This window comes from Mytilus edulis, chromosome 2 (assembly GCF_963676685.1).
Source record: "Mytilus edulis chromosome 2, xbMytEdul2.2, whole genome shotgun sequence".
NCBI lineage: Eukaryota > Metazoa > Mollusca > Bivalvia > Mytilida > Mytilidae > Mytilus > Mytilus edulis.
The window spans coordinates 60537376-60563318 of NC_092345.1; the positions used below are offsets into that span (position 1 = coordinate 60537376).

The 25943-nt window shown below is 32.6% G+C and overlaps 1 protein-coding gene across 1 annotated transcript; it reads right to left on the bottom strand.

Moving 5' to 3' along the window:
* Nucleotides 1-13464: 13464 nt before the first annotated feature.
* LOC139510938 (uncharacterized) lies at nt 13465-15870 on the bottom strand. The gene is made up of 2 exons (XM_071297491.1): nt 14378-15870; nt 13465-14204 (listed from the first exon to the last, which is right to left on the bottom strand). Exons 1-2 carry the CDS (start codon nt 15868-15870, stop codon nt 13511-13513), a joined length of 2187 nt encoding a protein of 728 aa, XP_071153592.1. The 3' UTR covers nt 13465-13510.
* Nucleotides 15871-25943: the final 10073 nt, after the last annotated feature.

A 25943-nucleotide genomic window follows, 5' to 3' on the forward strand; every position in this document is an offset into this window, starting at 1 on the left:
TGAATTTCTAAAACGAGTTCTCAAAATTAAGAAAGAATTTGGATGGACATTAGGGAAAATCACCATAAAAATATATTAGACGCCTGCCTTAAAAACATACGAGATACTTTAGTTTTACATCATGCCAAATAAATGCATACGTCTTATCGGGGCCTTTTATAGCTGACTATTCGGTATGGGCTTTGCTCATTGTTGAAGGCCGTACGGTGACCTATAGTTGTTAATGTCTGTGTCATTTTGGTCTCTTGTGGACAGTTGTCTCATTGGCAATAGTACCACATCTTCTTTTTTATATACATAATTTAGAAATAATTTTCAAATTTATAAATGATTTAAACGTATAAATTATTTTTTTTAAGATAAAGAATTGTACACTAGAAACAAACATTCAACAATCAATAATCAATTCACTTGATGATTTCCTATAACCTCAGGGTTGATGATTCTGCTGGTGGCTATTCTTCCTCGATGGGTATTACTTGCCTAAATGTCAGTAAATCTTGGTTGACATTGAACATTTTTTATATGATTATTTTCTGTACATTATCTGTTATAAAATGTTGAAGTTATCGAAACACTCAAGTTTTTTTTATCCGCAGGCATACGTGGCCTAATCAGTATTTTGGGGCACTTTTGTATTCAATTTAAGCAAGTTCCTATTTGGTTTGCCCTCCCAACTGTCAATTTGATCGCCACTGATGAGTCCGAAATCGACCTGTGTACAAAATTATAAGCATTGTATCTTTGATGATGGTGTAAGTGAAATATGACATTCATATCTCCTTTTTTGTTTTTTGAACATTAAAGTTGTTCACATTATTTCATTTAGATTAAAAAGTAAAATAACAATAATACCGAACTCCGATGAAAATTCACAACAGAAAGTCCGTAATCCAATGGCAAAATCAAAAGCTCAAACACACAACGAATAGACATCAACTGTCATATTCCTGACATGTAGAAAATGGTATATTAAATAGTATAACCCCTTGTGGCGTTTGGTTTTACTTTCTAATAATAAATGATTTGAGCAATAATGAAATGAGAAGCTGAAGGACAACTAATATATATTTAAAAGGCTAATTTACAGTAGATAACCTTCTATTATTTGTTTGTATTTAATGCGTAATTACGTCAATTATTACCTAAAATTAATATATTTTCTTCTGATTCTATTAAACGGATATAAATCCAATGCATATTTATAAGAAAATATAATAAAAAACATATTCATATTGAAACCTTAGATAATAGGTTCTAAACTTTATAGGCCGATGTAAATACTTGTACTTAAAGTTAAACAGCTTTTGCACAGTTAACTTGAGTATCGAATATTTTGTTTATTTTGTTTTACTCTAAGGTGTAAATAACCTAATATTGTGTCGATCTGGACGACAAATTTGATGATTAAAATACATGTACATGTTCCAAGAAAGGACATGATTCGATAAGACCTGATGTCGGCCCCAAAATTGAACTGATTAAGAGAAAACCGAAACTGTGCTGATTCAATACTTAAATGTTACTTTATAACAGATCAATATAAGTTTGTTAATAAAATTTGCTAAGTTCGCTAAAATGGAGCTGTCAAATTTACATATTTTCCATGAGTTTAATAAATTCGCAGACTTCAAAACGCAACAAAGAAATAATGTCTTAACCAGCAAAGACTATTTTTTCTGTTGAGTAATATATTTTCTTTGATTTGACTCTCATATGACGATTTTGAGGCACTTTGAAAATACCACAAAAATATTGGACCAAAATGTGGCCTTACCGAATCTACTCATTTGAAGATTTATTAAAGAAATCGCATCGAATAGTTTTAATGTCTGTGATTTGATAATTTTGTACTCGGATACATAAAATGAAAAAAAAAATAACATAAGACAATTAAAAATCTCAGAAATTCCCAAATTTATTAAAGACTCCACAGTGACCAGGCCGCCTGTGCTGTTGTTGTGATTTTCTTAAAAGTCCTTCAACATCAAATGCAAATAAAAACTTTCCGCCAACCAAGATAGTCGCAACGTCCGAACTTTGTTTAACATAGGACCATGTGGGTTATTCATTAAAAAAATCTTTTTATCTGGAAATTTTTACTGAATTAGAACTTATCTTTGGTGTAATGATCATTTGGTAGGTGCTAATAAGAATTGTATCCGACGACCTTGCACACCCAACTGGACGGCCGCCACGGTCGAATCCTAGCTTAACATACATGTAGGTACCTTTTGAAAATTCGTTAAAAAATTTTATTGTCTAGATTTATTTTCTTAATTGAAACCAAACTTTTGTGGAATGACTATAGGATGGGTACCTCTCTGAATATGTATCCAGTGATCCCGCCCACCAATAAGGATGGCCGCCATGTCCGAATTTTGTTTCATATATAGGACCCTATGGGAAATTCCTAATAACCTTAGGGGGGGGATACTTGGTATTTTCCTAAAAATAGTTTGAAAAAAGGGTTTGAAAAAGAAATTTCGCCTTTTCTTGAGCCTGTTTTGTACATTTAGTTTAACAGATATGATCCAATGGAAATTTTCACATGGAACCTTCGGTAAATAGGAAAATAAAAAGATATGGGGTAATTTACAGAGAGACCACACTCCATCCATGAGAAAAACGGAGGGAATTTAAAAATCTAGAGGTCTCCACAAGGCTTTCAACAAGGGTGGAATCTCACTCCTTCTGAAAAGCTCTAAATCGCCCTAACGTGTACATACGTTTGGTCATCAAGAGATTCTGGTTTCTCTTTTTGTGTGTCATAAACATTCAATTCGGATTTGAATTTAATTTACCGAAACATTTCCGTACATTAAATCTTAGGACGGTCAGAACATTTTAAGGACGCAACAGATCGAAGTACAATTTTAAGTAGTACATAGATGTGCAGTAATTCAGCTTCCTGTACATGTTCATGAAGTTCTTAATTTTGAATGTTGATTTCGTTAAAAAACACCATTTTTTTACAATGAAAAATCTCAAAATGTCCGTTAACAATGAAAAAGTTTGACCATGAAAAATCACATATCTAAGAAAAGCAGTCGTTTAATTGATTATAAGAAAGTTTCAGTATATCATGTCAAATTTCTTTAATTTGAGAGTTTTCCTTTAGTTACAAATGTAGCTCCAAGTCTAATGGTGAAATAAAAATGAATGTCTCAGAAAGTAGTGAATTAGTTTCCATAAATGACAGATGAATCGGGCCAAACTTAGTAACTTACAGTAAACAGACTACTGTAACATTGACGCACTCACCAAACTGTTTAAAAGATTTGTGTTTATGACCAAAAATTTATATACAACTTCATTTATAAATTAATCTGACTTTCATAGCGCGTCGTCACAATAATGAAAGTTATAAAAACAAAATCTATAACCAGCAGATCTATACTTCTATAAAGAAAGTATTCTTCTACAAAAGGGTATTTATTATAAAATGGTCCTAACTATAGAATAGATAGTTTACCACAGAAATCTTAAACGGAAGTTTCGACAATTTTAAACAGAAGAGATTTGAAAATAAATTTAACTTTAAATAAACACTGAAATAATTTTAATACCTCGAAGGTGTAAAGAATAAACCAACAATCTCAATCTTTAAAAGCGTCTTCATTGCATTAACCGACGAGTTCGTGTTTACAGTAGAAACAGTGGATGTGACGCCAATAAATTCATTATCATTGTAGTCATGAATATTTATCGCTTAAAATATTAAATTGATAAAGATTTTATTGAGGTCGAACCAACTGTTTCTACAGCTAAGATCAGTTACATGTAACATGATCTCGTCGATTCGCTCGACGAAGCCATTGTTTATGAAAGAACACACATTCTAGATTATGTATTTTTGTTTCCGTCAGTTCGAAAGTATTTGATCATTTCAACTCCTTTGTATTTCATAATATGTGTCATGAACAAAGACATATGTTCGATTGAATAATGATTCCCTCAGAACAAATGATAGAAATTTCGAAGATCCCGTATTTGATCCTTTACCGTTAAAATGAAAATGCCAATGACAGAGGTTGACTATAAAAATGTTTTACTGTGTTAAAAAAAATTCGACTTAAACAATGAAAACTTACACGTTGGACATGAAATATTTTGTCGATGAAGAAAATTAAATTATGTCACTTCTGAAATAAGTTTGTCGATAACGTAACTTATTCTGACGGTAAAGAAACGCAAATTCGGTCACTACTCTGTTAAGGGCTGTATAACATGAGATGGAATTTTGATCATTCGTCTATTACAATTGAAGTAAACACATGTTTTAAAAACAACTGCACCAAATCTGGAACAGTTGTTATCAATTCGTTTGATGTTAGAGCTTTTCATTTTACCATTGGAAGACGGATTTTCCATTTGAATTTTCCTCAGTGTTCAGTATTTTTTTTATTTGCTTTTTTTAATACATTTTAAGTCGTCAAAATGTACAGATAATGCCTTTTTCCGTTTGAAAAAAAAGCGACAGATACAAGTTAAATGACAAAAGATGTTCCAATAAAAAAGACAAGAGAACATCTGATTTGTGTAATTGATAAATATTTGTCATTCGTATTGTACAGATTCGACGATAATTCTAATTCAGTGATGTCACAATGGAAGAAAAGACAATGCTTTGTTCTCTCGTTTTCAAAGAAAAATGCATTAAATTTCTATTTAAAAAAACTGCCAATTTTAAGTTTAAAATGTTTTTCGGGGAAGGTATTTTATTGATGTCTCCATATTTCTGGTGATCCTTTATGATATGCGCATCGAACATAATTACGAAGAGAGCCTGACATTTAACATAATTATTATTTTGGGGAATTTAAAGTGACTACTCAAAACCGAAAATGTCACTGTTGAATTATGTTTAACATAACAAAACCAACAATATAAAAAAATGAAAACAAAGCACGTTATTAATTTCATTCGTCCGATAATAATATTTTCTTTAGAAAACTGACCTTTATTTTTTGTTCGTTTTTCTACGCAACTATTTTGAAAATACTGATGAAAATAAGCAATAGATTTTGACGTTCATATGTTTGATTGTGTAACATTTGCAATTGTTTGGTGTACTGGCAAACATATGAAAACATATGCTCAAATGTAGATGTGAAATACTTTTAACTTTACATTGGTATACTGTCTAGTGCTTTCTTTCATACACTGTACATATGTCACGTACGTCAGAGAGTGTGCTTTTTGTTATATACTGAAAGTATGCACCAAGCTCGTTTCATTAGTTTTCATTTATATAAAACCAAGCCATCAATGCACAAACTTCGTTTCATTAGTTTTCATTTATACAAAACCAAGCCATCAATGCACCAAGTTCGTTCCATTAGTTTTCATTAATACAAAACCAAGCCATCAATGCACCTTATTAAAATTTTGGTCAACAGATGTACAATCTTCATATCTTTATTTTCCACATCGATTCATAATGTCATTTATTTTCAGTTATGAAAAGAGATAATAATTAACAGTAGCAAAACCAAGTATATATAAAGCTCCTAACAACTCATGTAACCTAAAATCAAATTGCAACTTTTGTTGGTGTCAACGATTTGTAACCAATTCAAAATGAGACTTTGGTTATATGTTGCACTGCTTTGCATTTATTTAACTGAATATGCAATCGAAAGTAAGTAGACTTTAAATGCAATTAATGAAAACTATTAATTTTGGCATAATAAATTATATTGGAAATCAGTCTTGTGTGTTAACATTTTCCTAAATACTTTCTAAATGTTCTTAAACACTGTTGTTGTTGATTTTATGTTACATTTCATTGATTTGACATATCATTTGATTATACGTAGCTGTATTGATTGGTAACATAATATTTTAGCACTCGTTATAGACAAAACCAGTATTAAAGAAACAGTGTTTCATTGCAGTTCTTTATATTTGAATTAACAAACAGGTCTCTGAAGATACACGGACGACCAAAAATACAAACAATAGTTTACAAAACACAACATACAAAACTGAAGACTGGACAACACGATCTCATAGTGTTTGAAAACACTTGGTGTGGTTATTCCTTTTTTAACAACCAATGCGTGCATCAAAATATATGAAAGATAACTTTAGAAGCAAATAATTTTAAAATGTGAATATAATTCTCGTGGGCGGCATATATATGTCTACAATTCTAAAAACAAGACGATGAGGGAGCGAAGAAGAAGAACCGTAAACACATATATAAGAAGATATGTCAAGAATATATACAGCAAAACAGCAAAACTAAGCACCAAAGCAGATGAAAATATCTTATACGAACAAGAGATAGACAACATGATAGCCTTTAGAAGCCATTATTTCAAATTTACTTTTGATATTCTAAATTCCATTAAAAGAAAAGTACAGACATGGAAGCATAATGATTATATATCAGGAATTACAACATTGTAGTTTTGTTTTTTTTAAGAGTTGCTTTCGTTAATTGGCAAATAATGGTTGCAAAACAGTTTTGCAAGCGACGCATAGCACTCTTAGTGATATACATGTTGTAAAAAATATATCTGCTGTTAGAAATGGTCAGTACAATGGAGTACTGTGCCGTATATTATAAATGCTCAAAATGCTATGACAGTGCAGATAAATGTCTCGAAAATTCACTGAAAAATTGCAAAAATCACTTTATAAATTGTGTGCATTAAAAATACTTTCCTGTATTAATCTTCACAAGGTTGTTTAAAGCAAAAAATTATATACAAAAATTGAAAACGAATTAATAAAGTCTATTGTTTAAAGCGACCAACAGTTGCTGAAGCTAATTGATGCCCGACGTTTATGCATGTCTGGCGTACTAAATTATAATCCTGGTACCTTTGATAACTATTTTATCAGTTACCCTTGAACAAAAAAAAAGATATCGTTATTTTGAGTTTCATGTACATCTGATAAGGACAGCAATTGAATGTGACATTAACGAAAAAAGGTCTTGTATTATTATTTTGGAATATTGTTTACAAGTTATAGTACAAATAAAACAATATGTGAGTAAACAACAATGAAACATAGCAACTTAAAACTTTAAAACAAACCCAGAAAAAGACATCCTGATATGGTCTTTTATTCATCACTGTCTATTTGAAACCTTATTGCGAAAATGATATTTTTATTTCAGCAGCTAGTATTGTTAGAGATGCCTCAATCGACGACCGCCAAAGAGTCAGACGATCTGAAGGAAAAGATCCACCAGCTTTACGTAAAAAGCGATCTGGCGGTGATGACCATGTAACATACCATGTACATTATGATCCTGTGCCAGTAGACCCACCACCTATGTTGCGCGTTAAGCGATCTGACGGCGATGTCCAATCAGAGTTAAAGGGTTAATTCAAAGAAATATTGTTCTTTATTCTGTCGGAAAATACTTTAAGCAAATAAAAAAAAATAGAAAAGAAGTGTTATGTTTATATAGAAATAAAAAAAAGAAGATGTGGTATGATTGCCAATGAGACAACTATCCACAAAAGACCAAAATGACACAGACATAAACAACTATAGGTCATCGTACGGCCTTCAACAATGAGCAAAGCCCATACCGCATTGTCAGCTATAAAAGGCCCCGATAAGACGATGTAAAACAATTCAAACGAGAAAACTAACGGCCTTATTTATGTGAAAAAAAAATGAACGAAAAACAAATATGTAACACATTAACAAACGACAACCACTGAATTACAGGCTCCTGACTTGGGACAGGCACATACATAAATAATGTGGCGGTGTTAAACATGTTAGCGGGATCCCAACCCTCCGCCTAACCTGGGACAGTGGTATAACAGTACAACATAAGAACGAACTATAAAAATCAGTTGAAAAAGGCTTAACTCATCAGATGGACAAAAATACAATAAGTCTATTGTCGATGTATTTACATTCAATTTATTATAAAGTATTGTATGATAAAATGTGAATACTTATTCCTTATATCATAGGAGCATTATCTGCGAGATATGAAAAATTAAAATACGATTTGTTTGGTTCAATCATTAAACAAAATGATAAATTTAAATACTTATTCGCCTTATAAGAACAAATTTTGTTCAATTTTTTTTCAAATAAGATAAGAAATACTGCTAATGATTTTTTTCAATTGCAAGTTAATAATTTAACCTATTGAGTCCGTATTTACTGGATCTTACATTAACCCATTAGCTGGAGATTCTTTACGCATGTATTTAGCTATTAAAGGGAAAAGAATGTTAACATTGAAGGTAAAACAAGGATGAATATTTGGTTGACTAATTCGATCCTAAAATTTATCATTCTTATACATGTTAACGACGATTATCATACTTTTAAACCTTTAGTATGAAACCAAACAGACTATAAAAAATGCAATTGTACTTGGACACTATCTGTTTGTATTTTAATGTATGTTTAGATATGACCATCGGTAGTCTTCGGGAGTCATGTCGATGATAAATAAGATGACGCCCAGATAAAAATACACACGAAAGGTAAATGCCTCCTATCGAGTCCATGCATTGTTAATATTTTATCTTAGATTTTTAGTTTTAGTACGTTAAAATCAAATATGAACATTTGAGTCAAATCAGTGAAGATGAATTTGACAGCTAATGCCCAAGTAACTCATATGCATACATCAACATAACTCTATTTCCATACCAATAGAATCCCATGTTCCAGACATTTATCCTACAGAATACTGGTATAATGTTTAAGATAACCTCTAAAACCAAATTATCCTATACTGCATTTAATCACTCTATATGACAAATCAAAAGTCGAATATCTAGTTAAATGTGACCATGACAATCTGTCCAGAATTTTTTTTTTTTTTATTATTATTCTTTATCGTCACTGAGCGGAACAATCAGGTCTCTAGAGTCGATGTAACCTGTTCGACTGTGCAATATTTTCAGATTTGTTTATTGCACATCGATAGGAAATGTAGATGGTATTATATTACATAAAAAAAAGCAAAATCACAAAAATATTGAACTCAGAGGAAAATGCAATCGGAAAGTCCACAATCACATGGCAAAATCAAATGACAAAACACATAAAAAACGAATGGACAAGAACTGTCATATTCCTGACTTGATACAGGCATTTTCAAATGTAGAAAATGGTGGATTGAACCTGGTTTTATAGCGCTAAATCTCTCACATGTACGACACTCGCATCAATTTTAATAATATTGATAATGATGCGTGAACAAAAAAAAACAGACAAAATAGGTAAAAATGTCACAAATAAAGGTAAAAAGTATTCATTCGGTAGGTCACATTCGTGAAAAGGGAACGGGATTGTAGTAACGACATAAGGAACATATCCGATATCATCTTTATGACAGATATTCCATAATGGTCAACCAACTCGTGAAGGCGTCCGTAAAATTTACGAAGTGATGATTTCAGCTTCCCAATACTTTACTATTGGGAAGCTGAAATCATCTCTTTTGTCGTAAAGTTTTGTTTTCAACCGACCCTCATAGTCAATTTCTGAATATAAATCTTAATCTAGTGGCAAAATTAAAGCTCAAACACATCAAACGAAGGGATAATAACTGTCATATTCCTGACTTGGTACAGGCATTTCCTATGTAGAAAATAGTGAATTAAACCTGGTTTTATATCGCTTAACCTCTCACTTTGTTGACAGTCTCATCAAATTCCGTTATATTTACAATGATGCGTGAACTAAAACGACCTAATAACTAATATAGTCAAAATAATGGTACAGCAGTCATCATCGTGTAGCAATTTTAAAAGGAACAATTTAACAGAACACATAAACATCTATCTACAAACACATTCATTGATTCGCGTGTCTGACGGCAGAAAATTATATACGTCACATATTTTTTTTCGTTCAATGTTTATACAAACAATTTTAAAATTTCACACGGGCAATGTTAGCAGACTTAGTTAAAAAATCAAAAGTATGTAAGAAATAATTTCAGAAATAGACCGAGATTTAAAATAGTCCAAAAGTTATATGTAATTTATAAGAATCCATAAATAGTTCATTCCACTACGCGATTGAATAATTTTGACGTTTGTGGTTCAACGTATTTTCTAATTCATTATAGAAATATATCATAATGACATATAATTGAACAATATCATACTGACGGGATCTTTTAAAGTTCAAAGTCACGCTATAAGAACCAAAGAAACACAAAAAGTTGCATATCCAAAACACACCAGCAACAAAATGAAAGATAATACAAACACTTTGACGGGATGTTTAAGTACCGAGCCACGTTAAATGGATATCACATAAAATAATCCAGCAGTAAAAGTAATATTAATAATAGAACAAAGACAAATGAAAGAACAAGATAACACGTTAAGATGATAAACAACATCAGTACGCAGAATCTATACATCAAGACCATCATGTATTATTTGTGAAGTTGATACGGAGTATTTATCAACGAGGTCGTGGTACCTTCCGATGAACTTTTTTAGAAAAAGGACGAGACGTTATTTGACCTAACCTTGGTTCATCAACTTTTTGCTCAGACACTGATGACGTTTTACAAAGTCTGAGTAGGAACTGCAAGCTCTTAAATATCGAATAAGTTGGGAAATATATATCCCATATGCAGATGAAGTTGGTATATTGCTACTAAGGTAGGGGAAATCTATAATTTCAAAATCACAATCGTCTCGTTTGTTATAGATTCTGGTACTGAGATGACTGTGTAAGTCAAATTCGAGATATAAGTCTAAAATGAGGCGGAGGAAGCCGTGTCTGTTGTTTATTTTATTTCTAGTTCTTGGGGATATATTAATGGAACCAAATCAGAAAAGTTCGGATTGTTTATGGAAAGAACATCATCAATATATCTGAAAGTGAAATTAGATAATTTGGCTTCTTTGATCCTCTTATTTTTGGCAAGTGTCTGAAGGAACTCCGATTCATATGAAAATAAGAAGAGGTCGGCAAGAAGAGGAGCACAGTTTGTTCCCATAGGAATGCCGACAATTTGTTGGAAAAGTCTACCTCCAAACTCAAAAAATATGTTGTCGATAAGACACTCCAGCATACTGATCACTTGTTCTTTTGTGTAGCATGATTTACCTTTTTGTTTGTCACAATCAAAGAAATATGCCTTATGATATTCCACAGTAATAAATTTATAGCGTATGCTACCATTTTTATGTTGAAAGGCAATTTTTCAATTTCACATGGGGGATGGTGGTATACAGGTTTGAAAAATCAAAAGTTTTGATAGAACTAATTTCAGAAGAAGACCGAGATTTAAAATTGTCTAGAAGTTCTTAAGAATTTTAAAGAATCCACATATGGTTAATACCACTACGCAAGTAAACAGTTTCACAGTATTCCTGAAGACCCTCTTTCACTGCAGACAGATTTGTAGTCAATCTAATGGACAATTCTTTAGTAGAACATGAAGATGAGCCAGCAATATACCGTTGTTTGTACGGAATTTTATGTAGCTTTGGTATCCAATACAAACAAGGAAAGTCCTCCGATTTGTGTTCAATGAAATGTTTATTGAAGCCATGAAGGACTTATGATTTGCTAAAATCTCATCCTTGTCAAATGATATTTCTTTGTGTGTGGGATTACCTGAGTGCTCATTTATACCTAACTCTTTTACAAGACATTCGTAGTAATACGATTTACATACAAAGACAATATTATTTAAAGCTTTGTCCGCAGGAACAACAACATATCTATCATGAAGAGATGGTAGACATCTCATGGCCTCTTTTTCTGTGAAAACGGACTTTGGTCGATCGTTCACACAGCTTTTCAACTTGTGAATGCGACTTTTAATCAGAGACCTGATAGTTTTAACCCATTCTAACAAAGTGTCCAGTTCAACTTATTCTCGCTTAGCCTATGCTCTGGCGTAGTCCTCGATGGAATCCATAATTATTTTTAAGTTATGGTACCAATTGATGTGTTGGGGTTCTCTAAACTTAGGACCATGAGAAATCACCTTTCGGAGATTTTCATGTTGAATTATGTTTAGATCCCCAGTTGTAGGTACTGATTATCATTGTGTATGTTGTGTTTAGTTAATATGAGGCAGGCATTACCTGTGAATGGGGACGAAGTCTATGATTTTTTTTTAATCAACAATGTTAAAAACAGAAACGGAAATACCGTAACGTTTCCGATTTTGGTTTGTTGTTAGCGATTTTCAGTTGTGACGTTATTTAAGTTATGACGTCATATTCAATGTAAACAAAGAAACGGTGTCATCAGGTAACGTTTTTTTTTAATAACAAACATTTTTTTTAAAATGAATTAGTATTAGTTCCTTTCTTAGACTGATAAATATACATTTTATTCAAAGTCTCATGTTAAGAAGACCGGAAACGGAAGTAGATTTCTGCGCAGATCCGGATATTCAAAAACGCGACAAAAAAAAAAATTGAACGACTTTGAGTTCATTAGTACAATGAAAAATTCGGGAAATTTTCCCGATTTTTTTTTTTTTTTTTTTTTTTTTTTTATTGAATTTTCTACTGTAATAGGGGACTTCGTCCCCATATAAAACAAAACGAATAAGAAACAATAATGTAAATTTTATATTCAGAAGTAAAACAAATATAGGTAGCGGAATAAAAAAATCATTTTCCTTGGCTTCGTGAGATATGAAGATATGTTCACCCTCGAAAAGTCATATTTCCCTCGGGCGATGCCCTCATGAAATTAGATTTTTCTTTGGTGGCAAAATCTTTATATTTCCCTCAGGCACGGGAAATAAAGCTATAACGTTCTACGGTAAATATGACCTTCGTATCTCCTTTTTTTGTTTTTTAAACATTGTCTTATCAAATGTTGTGAACATTATAATTTTTCACATTATTTCATTAACATTAGTAGTCAACCTCATACGTATAGACCACTTTTTCCCGCGTTTTTTTTCTTTTTTATAGATTACGTAATAATGCATATACCTGTTATTGTGTAATAATACATATTGCTAATTACTTATTGTGTAATAAAGCATATTGCATTAATTGCGTAATATTGATAATTGACTTATTGCATAATAATGCATATTATAAGTTTTATGTAATACTATGTTTTTTTAATAGGATTTATTTGTAATATATGTGCATTCTGTAGCTAATAAAGACATGATAATGAGATGTACGCAATAGTGCTATGTAATAAAGTATGATTTGCAACTGTAGCGGCAAAAAAAAAGCAAATCAGTGTTGCAAACGCTAACTAGCAAAAATGGTGCAACATGTACATATGTTTTGATATGAGTAATTAACCTGATTATTAATTTCACTTGACCTTTGGGTCTGTTTACCGTAAGATAATTATTATCAATTTGATATTGATGGATATGAATAAAAAATTGTCATTAAATAATCAGGCAACAATAAGTTGGATGCTTTGTGTTATTTTGTTGTACTGTTTTTCTTCCTTTTTTACCGTTTCTGTATAGTTTTCATTTTTGGCTTATTTATAAAACACAAGCAAATGTATATATTTTTATTTTATTAAAACGAACATTCTACAGTCATCACATTCCATAAGGAACTGTTGTGTAGTTGTCCTTGAGCACTCTTTTATCAAAAACTATTCTATAGTCCTTTTCCTCCACACATAAGATGATATCAATGGATTTGACGTTTCTACGAATTTTGTACTCGTCTGTAACTGTTACCGATTTCATTCTACCTTTTACCATCTCTTTTACTATTTCAAAGTTCAGTTCTAGTGAATTTTTATAGTTCAATGTGATGCCACGTATTTTACAGCATGTTTGGTTTCCAGCTTTGTCAGGTTTTATTAATTTAAACGCATAGTTCTTAGGCCCACCACTTACAAAAACTTCAATGTTATTGTTTGGTAGCTCATCAGTCGAATCACCCAAATAATCTCCAGTCATTGGTCGCCAATCGCCTGGTTTTGAAGAAAATATTATTGAATCAGTGTCACAATACAGTGATCGGTCACCAAGGTTTTCAAGGTATTTGTACAACTGTAGTCGAGCTTGAGCCGTAGTGTATGCAGCAATTACTACATTCGTTTTTCCAGATTCTTCAACAAATTTTTCGTTATTTATCCATTGAAGACGAACCATCTCTTCTGATACAAAGCTAACATCTTTTACTTCCTGTCCATCGCTCGTCAGTATGTCAAAATAAGTTGCTGCATCTTTAACATATGTCGTCTTAGGCAGGTTCAAACGTTGTCCAAATTTACCCCAGAAGCTTGAAAAAGAAAAGAATTAAAATACAAATTTAATATTTAAAAAATATGTTATCAAATATTCATTAAAATGTTTTTACATTTGAAACATGGTTATCTGTATTTATTTTTAGTTTTGATGTATATCTGACTTCAAGTTTACAAATTCGTAAGAAGATAAAAAAAAATAACTTACCTATTTAATATCAATTTGGCAAGTTGTCGTAAACCTGGATTCTCTTTAATGTTTTTCTCTTCCAGCCAGATTCCCTCTTTTTCGAAATAGTTCTTTATATATGTGTGTTTATCTTGGTCTGTCAAACACCACTCGGGCCAACCACTTGCCTCTTGTTTAATCTTCAAAAATGTATTCACGTATTCTGTGAAGATTCCACCTTCTTTGGTATCAGGATTGTATTGTGATACTTCGTCAAAATGCCACACTTCATAAAGTTCTGTTATTAAATATCCTTTTGATACAGCTTTTTTTATTTCGTCAGTTACCCAAGTTCCGACTATTGCTCTTTCCTCATCAGTATGCTTACATTCGTCAGTAAAGTTGTTTTTCATACATGTATGACACAACCCAAACAAAAGTTTTCCATTGCATTTTAATGGCAACACTGGTAGGAACAATCCTCTGGGTGGAACAATTTTACATTTGATTAGCCCCTCATATCTATTGATGTCCTCAAAATTTTCGGTGATTATTTTGGGGTGACCCAAAGGAATTTTCCCCGTTTTATTAATAAACGGGTATAATGATGTTACATCATAATAATCAATTTTATCTCCTTTGGCCTCTTTGTAGGTTGTAAATGCCTCAGTTCGACCTCCATAAAAGGCGTCCCGAGGTTCCAATGGATCTTTAAGGCACAGATTTTCAACAAAATTCCTCATCTGTACATTACTCTTTAATTCATTGTCAAACTGGCATTCCCAAATCGATATATACTTGTAACCATCTTTTTCAAGAAATGACCTCTTGTCCATTGTTCGCTGGAAAAGATCAGCCATGGTATAACCAGTTACCGGATTTATGGTAGATCTTCCAAAACATTTGTCGCAACCATGCCAGAAACAACCATGAAATTCGTATACTTCTCGTTCACCTGCTTCTGTTTCCCTATACCCATCTACTAAAAATGAACCAATTTGTTTCTCGCTTCCGTTTCCTGCATGCATAATGTCGATAGTGTCTTTTTCTGACAGATATTTTAACAATTTCAAAGCTTTGATGGACTGCTTATGTTCACATCTGTATCCATTAGCTGGTATGATACCGATACTTTGATGCTCCAAGAAATTTCTTCTAAAAACCAGGTTACACGCTGATGCTATCGTGATGCAGCTTTCGAAAGGGTCAATTCCATCTAAATCGCCTTTCGTTGTTATATCCATAAACATTTTTCTGAACTCTAAACAACCTTTTCGTAAAATATCGACATCAGATCTACAATATTTCAACAGCTCTTCCTGGAGGTTAAAATGATCGTACTTGTGCTCTCCATACCACTGCATAAACGTGGATCTTTTGTCCCTTGTCATTTCATCTGGATTGTAGAACTTCAAATCAGGAAGATTTGGTAAATCTGTGTGCTGATTTTCTTGAGTATTGAACAAGTGTGGGAAGTAACCTTTAACCATTTCCTTTAAACCAAATGTTTTAGGAAATTTATCTAATGCCATTGGTAGAAAATTAATCGAATCAATAAATCTAATATTGCACTGGGGAACGTCGATTGACATCAACTTGGACCCTGTAACAATTACCTCTGGCAATATAGCATTTTTGTAAAGATATTGCAAGATAGGATAACTATCATAACCTTTAAAGTTGTGACACAGTACTTTTGATCCGGCATTTTTTTTCCGTAAACAACCAGCGGCAAAAGTCGTCTCTTGATGATTCTCCACTAAATATATGTTCATGTTTTCCACATGAATCGCAATAACTGGTCTTGTCAACCTTCGAGTCTTTGCACAATTCGCATATCTTGTGAGCAATACATAGATTTGGTATGTGCTGTCTAGTTCCACACCAAGACTGCTTGCAATGTTTACATTTACGCCCTTCGATGTTTATTTCGAACCCCATGTCGCACTGTAAGACTTTGTTTTGTGTACATTCAAAGTCAAAAAATATAAAAGTTTTTGTGTGTTTCTTCTTTAGTTGTTTAGCATTTTCCCCAGGTTTGACGTCATGCTTCAACGTATCTATATTGTCAGGACATGCAGGTAACATGTAACATTTGTGTTCTTCCGGGACATAATCTTTACATGTTTTGCAATAATGTTCACCGCATTTATGGGCTGTTTTATGTAGCTTTGTATATACAGACTGATTACACTTTCTACATCTGAAGTTAGTGTAACAAGTTGATTTCCCTGTTGAAGTTTCCTGCTTGTGCATTTCATAACATTTAGCACTTTTAAAGTATCTGTTACAATCATTACAGTATATCCAATCTTCATCACCAGACTCGTGGGTTTTGTAACATTGGTGACAGACATTGTTACAGGAGTGATCTACTTTATGATCGTACCCCTTGTTACATTTTGTGCAAAAATAATTCCGACTGAGAAAAGCAGGCATTGCTGTTATAACGTCATAATGATGATCGTGGAGGTACAGGTAAATTTTCTTTTCTGCAGTTGGTCCTTCGTATATAATGGCATTGAAATGCTCTTTATAGACTACATGTATTTGGTAGCCATCTAATATTCTTTGGAAAGACTTGATCTCCTCTATCCCACATCTGCGAAATGGAACACCAGCTTTATTGTGCAACTTTCTGGCTAGTTCCCCTTGTATATTTCTGCCCTGTCGGATTGAATTCCATTTTTCATGGCCATCTAATCTGGCTTTGGCTGTCATTATCGCTCTGGCACAACATAAATCATCTTTGTTTTGAATTTGGAGGAAACATCTTTTTTCATTTAATGTCTTTTCCAAGTCTACATATTTACAACGCTTTCCAATACCACCAGATGGGAGACTTACATGAATCAGTTCAATTTCAAGTGTTTCGTCAAGAACAAATTGTTCGTATGATTGAAGAACCCTTTCTATTTCTGAGAGTAGGCGTTCGGTATGCAGTTGAGATAATTTCATAAACGGCAAAGAGATTGGAAAGTCCAGTTCTGGACATTGAACTGACAGTCGAACGAGATCAGATTGATCCATAAACTCTGTTATGTTCCTTATAATGGAGTTGAAAAGCACTTTTAAACTCTTTAAAATATTAGGAATTCCTCTGATATCCAAATCTTTAAAGGTAACTTTGTACCGTGTTGACGTTGTGTTAAATTTTGGCATTCTATGCTCCCCTACGACCATAATTGTATACATATCTTCAGGATTGTCGAAGGTTGTTAATTTTCTTTTCACAGGGGGTCCATAATTTTCTTGTCCCTTTCGCGTTTGACCTCTTCCAGTCTGACCATGATGGGTATGTATATGATGTAACTCTAGAGATTCGGGTTCAGAATAGTGTTGATAGCATATATTGTTGATTTTGTCGTGTTTCTTTTTATGAGTGTCCAAGTTATCTTTTCTGTAAAAATTCTTATGACAAACATCACAGGAAAATAAGTCTCTATGCCCAAGTATTCTTTTGTGCTCCTCTAAAAAACTCCGCTTGGAAAAGACTGCCCCACAATGCAAACATTCATACTTTTGTGACATCTTCCCTGATTGACGATCCATTCTTAAATGATGATTTCCTGTAGATTAAAGGAATATAAATGAAATGAATACACAGATCTATAAAACAAATATGTCTTGATAAAAACTGTCATATGAATATTTGATTTCAAAGTGGAAAGATGTACCAGTGTCCTTCTTGTTTAATATCCTTTTCCAGAAAGGACAATATGCAAAGACATATAAATAATAACCATGGGAAGAATCAACCATACCTTGAACAGAAGGAACATTCAAATACAGAAATGCTCTCTCCGTCAACATTGACACTTGTTGACAATGTCATTTTATGTCACCCATTTACCATGATGTTGGCCGGACCTACAGGCTCGGGGAAAACATTTTGGATGAAAACGCTTTTAGAGAGAGCAAAGAGAATGATAAAACCAACACCAGAGAGGATAATATGGTGTTATAAACGATGGCAGCCATTATTTACTGAAATGCAACAGACGGTAAAGAACATTATTTTCGTTCAGGGGATTCCCGATGACCTAAACAACGATTCATTTATAGACCCTAAATACCCTAGTCTTGTCGTAATAGATGATCTCATGAAAGACGCAACAAATAGTAAAGATGTGTGCGAATTATTTATCGAGGGAAGTCATCACCGTAACTTGAGTGTAGCGTGTATTATGCAAAATGCTTTTTCGAAAGGAAAGGAAAATAGAACGATGAGCATTAATAGTCAGTACATAGTTCTCTTCAAAAATCCACGTGATCAAGTAACACCTACTGTATTTGCTAGACAGATGTATCCAAACAATTCAAAACGATTCATGAACAAATATATAGAAGGAGTTAAAAGACCATACGGCTACCTGTTTATTGACCTCAAGCAGAACACATTAGAAGAAGAGAGATTAAAAATTGATATATTTAATGAACAAAACCAAAAGGTAGACAGTTCGGATGTCATGATTGGTGGCGGTATGGCGCAGTATAAAAACGATGAAGGTAAAAATATTGACCAGTTTGAAGTAAGAAGAACAAGAGAGCAGTCGCTTTTAGGAGACTATTCAGAACTGTTTGAAACTAAAGAAGAAAAAATGCCTTCATGTGATGAATGTGGATTGATGTTCGAAAACGTATCTGATTTAATGAGGCATGTTAAGACATGGTGTCCAGAAAATAACGATTTGAAGCGTAAATTCAACGAGGAATATGAGGATATTCCTTCAAAGAAATTCAAAAAAGAAATACAGATTGAAGACGGGGAAGACGATGTTTTTAAGAAATTAGCTAAATATGCAAGAGACGAGACAGAAGACATTTGGGAAGAGAAAGTTGACAAGTACTTGAAAAACGGAATGAGTGAAACTGAGGCAAAACACAGAGCTAACCGAAAACTTCGAGATGATGAACTTGACAAGTTTATGTGGAAATATGCAAACTTGGTACATTATATTTTACAACTTAGAGTTGGTAGACTGCATTTAAAGGTAGTAAAATTCAATGAAAAACTGGTTCAAGAAGGAACTGAATATAAGAAAGCAATAAAAATGGCGATAAGAAAATACAACAATGAACTTGATAATTATCTTGATGAAGTCATTGAGGAGGAAGAAAACGGAGAAGAGGAGGAGGGTGATGATGATGACGAAGAGGAGGAGGGAGATGAGGAGGGTGGTGATGATGATGATCAAGAGGAGGAGGAGGGAGATGAGGACGTTGATGATGAGGAGGAGGAAGAAGAGGAGGATTAGAACTATTAGTGTTAATCATTTCGTTCTCTCGTTTTTTATGAGGAGGAGGAGGAGGAGGAGGAGGAAGAGGAGGAGGAGGAGGAGGAGGAGGAGGAGGAGGAGGAGGAGGAGGAGGAGGAGGAAGAAGAAGAAGAGGAGGATTAGAACTATTAGTGTTAATCATTTCGTTCTCTCGTTTTTTATGAGGAGGAGGAGGAGGAGGAGGAGGATTATAATATGAAAACTCAAATTATGTTTCATTTTACTTCCGACATTCAACCAGTGCACATGGCGTCGTGGGAAAAGTATTTACAGAAGATTTATTATGAGCCATCAAATGCCGCTAGTTTTGCTGGACCGGATAAACTATACGCATTTGTAAAGCGAGATGGAAAATACAAACTCAGTAAATATAAGATAAGAAAATGGTTACAGAACCAAGAGTCTTATTCAATGCAGAGAGGTGTTCGACGACCTAAAAATCGAACTCATATAAATGTCGCCGGTATAGACGACCAGTGGTCTGCAGATCTCATGGATATGGTGAAATTTAAAAAATATAACGACGATTACTCTTACGTTTTGGTCGTAATTGATGCTTTTTCCAAATACATATGGCTGCGAAAATTGAAAAACAAACAGGGCGAATCCGTTGCTTCGGCATTTAAAGACATTTTTAAGGAGGGTCGTAAACCAAACCGAATAAGAACCGATAAAGGCCAAGAGTTCAGATCAAGAAATGTACAACGTGTTTTTCAAACCGAGGGAATTAATCATTTCTATGCCTTAAACGAGGTGAAAGCAGCTATTTCAGAAAGAGCAATAAAAACCATTAAGACCAGGATATATCGTTACTTTGCCTATAAACAATCTTACAAATACATAGATAAATTGCAAGATTATGCTGAAGGTTATAATAACACTGTACATAGAACCATAGATATGCAACCGAATGAGGTGTCTAAACAGAATGAAGAAAGCGTACATCTAGCTACATACTTTGCACGGAAACCATCAAAGAAAATGCCAAAACATTTGAGATTTAGATTTTCAATAGGAACTCGTGTTAGAATAACATATCTTAAAAATGTTTTTACTCGTGAATATGAAGAAAAATGGACCGGGGAGATATTTACAATATCTGGTAGATTTTGGAGAAACAATGCTGCAATCTATCGTCTCCGGGATTACAACGGAAAAGAAATAGTTGGGACCTTTTACCAGAGTGAAGTCCAGAAGGTTACCACGAAAGATGATGATTTATGGAAAATCGAAAAAATTGTGAAAACCAGAGGAAAGGGCCCTAACAAACAATATTTTGTGAAATGGCTTTATTGGCCAGAGAGATTTTCATCATGGGTTAACACACGCGATTTACAAGACTTGTAAATACTGTATTACTAGTTTAATAAAATATGTTTTTCTCGAAAAGGTTTTGTTGTCTTTGTATTTGAAATATTTGATATGTCAAACAATTTATATAATAAATCTTACCTTAAGCAATAAATTGTCCAAGTTATCCCATACATCAATTCCCCGTGTATGTCGTCGTTTATTACACGTTTAAATGTGGCGCAAAAATAAGGAGGCATGCGCATTTATATTGATTCTAAGGAATTCAAAAAATCTCGCAGAAGAATTCAAATAATGTTGCAATGAGAATTCAAATAATGTTGCAGTGAGAATTCAAATAATGTTGCAATGAGAATTCAAATAATTTAGTAATAGGAATTCAAACAATTTAGCAATACGAAGTCAAGTATGCTTGAAATATTTTGTTTTCAAACTGGTAATAACAAATGCAGCTGGTGTATTTAACTAGACATAATTAAGTGGCTAAAGAGATAATCATCTGTTCATTGGCTTTTATTCATAGGAACCACTCAATTTTAAATCATGACCATTGATGTTAATCATGGCATGACCCGCTAGTTATATGGGTGATTAAGGACATCTGTCTTAAATAGCTGCAGTTGTGGGGAAATATCTACTTTAATTTTGCTATGAGTATATACGACAGATTTTAAATGTTAACTACAAAGAGGTTTTGTTTTTAATAATGTTTAGAAATAATCAAAAAGGATTATCTAAATTGAATAACGGTAGGTTATTCGTTCAAATAAAATTCCTATATAATTCAAACTTAAAAAAGTATCTAATTATTTATTAAATTAAATACGAAAATTAAAATTAAATGCACATAGTCAATTTAAAAGATCAATTTATCGGCTTTGATAAATATTCAACTAATATTCAAAGTTTGATTATATATATACTGCTATTTGTCTTGTCAGTTACAAAGCTTCAGACCAGATGACCTCAATACACAATACAATCGTGTTGGAAGCTGCAAGGACAGATGTTTTCATAATCAACTGTGAAACAAATCATTTAAACCTTTATCGTCAAGCTACAACGAAAAACATTGAATTAAAAGATAATTATTAAACCTAATTCAACAGATCATTATATCTTTACATGTTTTTATTTTCTTTTAAGTATGATATTCTTCTTTCAAAATCATTTAAATATTTAATTCATGATAATTATCTTTAAACAAACACGCGCAAAGGTCAAGTGAAAAAAGGCATACATAAGGTACTAATAAGCCTAATTACTCACCATGCATATATTACATATTTATCCTACTAAAAAAACATAGTATTACATAAAACTTATAATATGCACTATTATGCAATAAGTCAATTATCAATATTACGCAATTAATGCAATATGCATTATTATTGTATAGCAATATAATATTTCCCACAGAACGTAACCAAAAGTTAGCGTGCAATAAATTCTAATATTGCACTAGTGCAATAAATCTTCAAAATTCATGACGTCATCAACGACAAAATCTTAGTTTAAACCAATTTTTACTTTTAAATATTATATTGCTATACAATAAAAGGGTTATTGCATGAATATTTGGGAATATTGTCCCTCGTAGAACATATATTGCACTCGCAAGCTCGTGCAATATAAAATTCTACTCGGGACAATATTCCCCAATATTCATGCAATAACCCTATATTACACAATAAGTAATTAGCAATATGTATTATTACACAATAACAGATATATGCATTATTACGTAATCTCTAAAAAAGAAAAAAAACGCGGGAAAAAGTGGTCTATACGTATGAGGTTGACTACTAACATTCAAAAGTAAAATAACAATAATACCGAACTCCGATGAAAATTCACAACAGAAAGTCCGTAATCAAATGGCAAAATCAAAAGCTCAAATACATCAAACAAATAGATCTTAACTGTCATATTCCTGACCTGTAGAAAATGATTGATTAGATATAACCCCTTGTGTCGTTTGTTTTTATTTTCTAATAATTAATGATTTGTCGCAATCATGAAATGAGAAGCTGAAGGACAACTAACATATATTTAAAGGTTATTTTACAGAATAATTCGTTTGTAGATAACAAACTTGTTTCTTATTTAATGGATAATAATTTTATTGTCAATTGTACCTAAAATTAATATATTTTCTTCTGATTCTATTGAACGGATACAAATTCAATGCTTGTCTACAAGAAATATATATTAAAAAGAATATTTATGATATCTTATATATAATAGAGTCTAAACTTTATTAATCGGATGTAGAAACTTGTAATCCACGATGTTGTCAACATAAAAATGGTAGCATACGCTATAGATATATTATTTTGGGATACCATAAGGCATATTTTGTTAATAATAAACAAAAAAGGTAAAAGATGCTACACAGACGAACAAGTGATCAGTATGCTGAAGTTTCTTATTGACAACATATTTGTTGAATTTGGAAATAGGGTTTTTCAACAAAGTGTCGGCATGCCCAGGGGAACGAACTGTTAACCTCTACTTGTCGACCTCTTCTTTTTTATCATATGAATCGGAGTTTCTTCAGATACTTGTCAAAAACAAGAAGATATGTTATTTCATTTCCCTTTCAGATATATTGATGATGTTCTTACCATTAACAATTCGAACTTTTTCTTATTGTTTCCCTTAAATTTTCCACCAAACTAGAAATAAGAAAAACGACAGACACGACCTCCTCCGTCTCATTTTTAGGCTTCTACCTCGAATTGACATACACTGTCATCTCAGTACCAGAATCTATGACAAACGATACAAATTTAATTTTGAAATTATCAATTGTAGCAATATACCAACTTCACCTGCATACGGGATATATATTTCCCAATTTATTCGGTTATCAAGAGCTTGCATCTTCTCCTCAGACTTTGTAATTAGTTATCAAAGGTACCAGGACTATAATTTAGTACGCCAGACGCGCGTTTCGTCTACATAAGACTCATCAGTGACGCTCATATCAAAATATTTATAAAGCCAAACAAGTCCAAGTTGAAGAGCATTGAAAATCCAAAATTCCAAAACGTTGTGCCAAATACGGCTAAGGTAATCTATGCCTGGGATAAGAAAATCCTTAGTATTTCGAAAAATACAAAGTTTTGTCAACAGGAAATTTATAAAAATGACCATTCATATTCATGTCAACACCGAAGTGTTGACTACTGGGCTGGTGATACCCTCGGGGACGAAACGTCCACCAGCAGTGGCATCGACCCAGTGGTGTAAATAGTTGTCAAAGGTACCAGGATTATAATTTAGTACGCCAGACGCGCGTTGCGTCTACATAAGACTCATCAGTGACGCTCATATCAAAATATTTATAAAGCCAAACAAGTACAAAGTTGAAGAGCATTGAAAATCCAAATTTAAAAGGCACCAGTTTCTGAGCAGAAAGTTGATGAACCAGGGGTATGTCAAAGAACGTCTCGTTCTTTTTCAAAGACCTTGCTGATTAATATTCCGTATAAACTTCACAAATAATACACGATTGTCTTGAAGTAGAGATTCTCCGTTCTGAAGTTGTTAATTATCTTAAAAACGAGTTATAGTATTTTTTTATTTGTTTTATTTATACTACTCTTACTGTTTAGTCTGTATGTTTGTGATATCCATTTGACGTGAACCTGTACGTATGCATCCCTGTATTGTGTTATTGTTTTATAATTTTGGTATTTTTTTTTCATTTTTGCTAATGTGATTTGTCTATATGACTTTTTGTGTTTCTTTGAAACATATGACGTGGCTCTGATCTTATACATCCTGCCATTGTTCTATGATACTTTTTGTGTTCTTGTCTTTCATATTTGTTAATGCTCTGTCTATATGCCCATTTGTGTCTCTTTGATATGTTTTCCAAGAAATTCACAAAACGCATATAGACGAGCGGCAAGAAAGACAAGGGAAACTTCTAAATTGGTTTCTGCAGAGGGTATACTGTATAGAACTATACACTATATTATATGTATACTTTAAACGACACAATTATTTTATATTACCTGTGTGACGTCAACCGCGCGATTCTACTGATTCGCTTTTCATACTTAAAATTTTTCAATCCTTTATGGTTGAATTTTACATAGATAAATAAAATCGTATAATAAATTATAAAAAAAAACAAAGAATGAGGTTGTTAAATTTGGTTATGCCTTTTTGTGCTTCTTTGTTACATTTGTTTGTTTTTATAGTGATTAAAATAATACTGTTGTACTCTTATTTTTGACATTTTCACCTATTGTGTCTGTTTGTTTTGTTTCTACATCGTTGTCAATATGATGAAATTTGATGCGACTGTCATACAAGTGAGAGGCTTGGTTAGCTATAAAACGAGGTTCAATACACCATTTTATGCATGCGAAAATGTCTGTACCAATTCAGGAATATGACAGTTGTTATCCTTTCGTTTGATTTGTTTGAGTTTCTGATTTTGATGAGGGACTTTCCTTTTTAATTTTGATCGGAGTTGAGTATTTTTGTGATTTTACTTTTTTTGTACTCCACTTTGAAAATTAGATATAAAAAATAGTGTTTCATAGAAATCTTTTAACATATCATCAATCTGAATTCCGATATGAAAAGAACAAAACAAGTATTTTGTAACTGTTAAATGCCTTAAATACATCTACTTTATTCAATATACATGTATACATCGTTAAACAGCGTTTGCAGAATATTTTGTATATTTTGTTTTACTTTATGGTGAAGTCAACCCAACAGTTTGTTTAAATTTATTTATTTTTTAAACTCGAGTCATTTGGGAAGATATAATTTTGAAAAAAAAATGTCATATATTTATCGTTCATCAAACAGACGAAAAATATTTGTAGTTTAAAAGTGTAATATGTTTCATATTTCAAAAACACAATTCCTCGACAACCAAAGATAAAATAGATGTAGTTTTGTGACTTAGTAAAGGATGTTATATTTTAAAAAGTAAAATCACAAAAATACTGAACTCAGAGGAAAATCAAAGCGGAAAGTCCCTAATG

Bases quoted from the DNA above. Each gene is read 5' to 3' on its own strand.
- LOC139510938 (XM_071297491.1), bottom strand. From the start codon at position 15,870: ATGGCATTAGATAAATTTCCTAAAACATTTGGTTTAAAGGAAATGGTT. The intron at 14,205-14,377 runs GTAAGTTATTTT...TTCTTTTTCAAG, and splicing joins GCCAAATTGATATTAAATAG to CTTCTGGGGTAAATTTGGAC.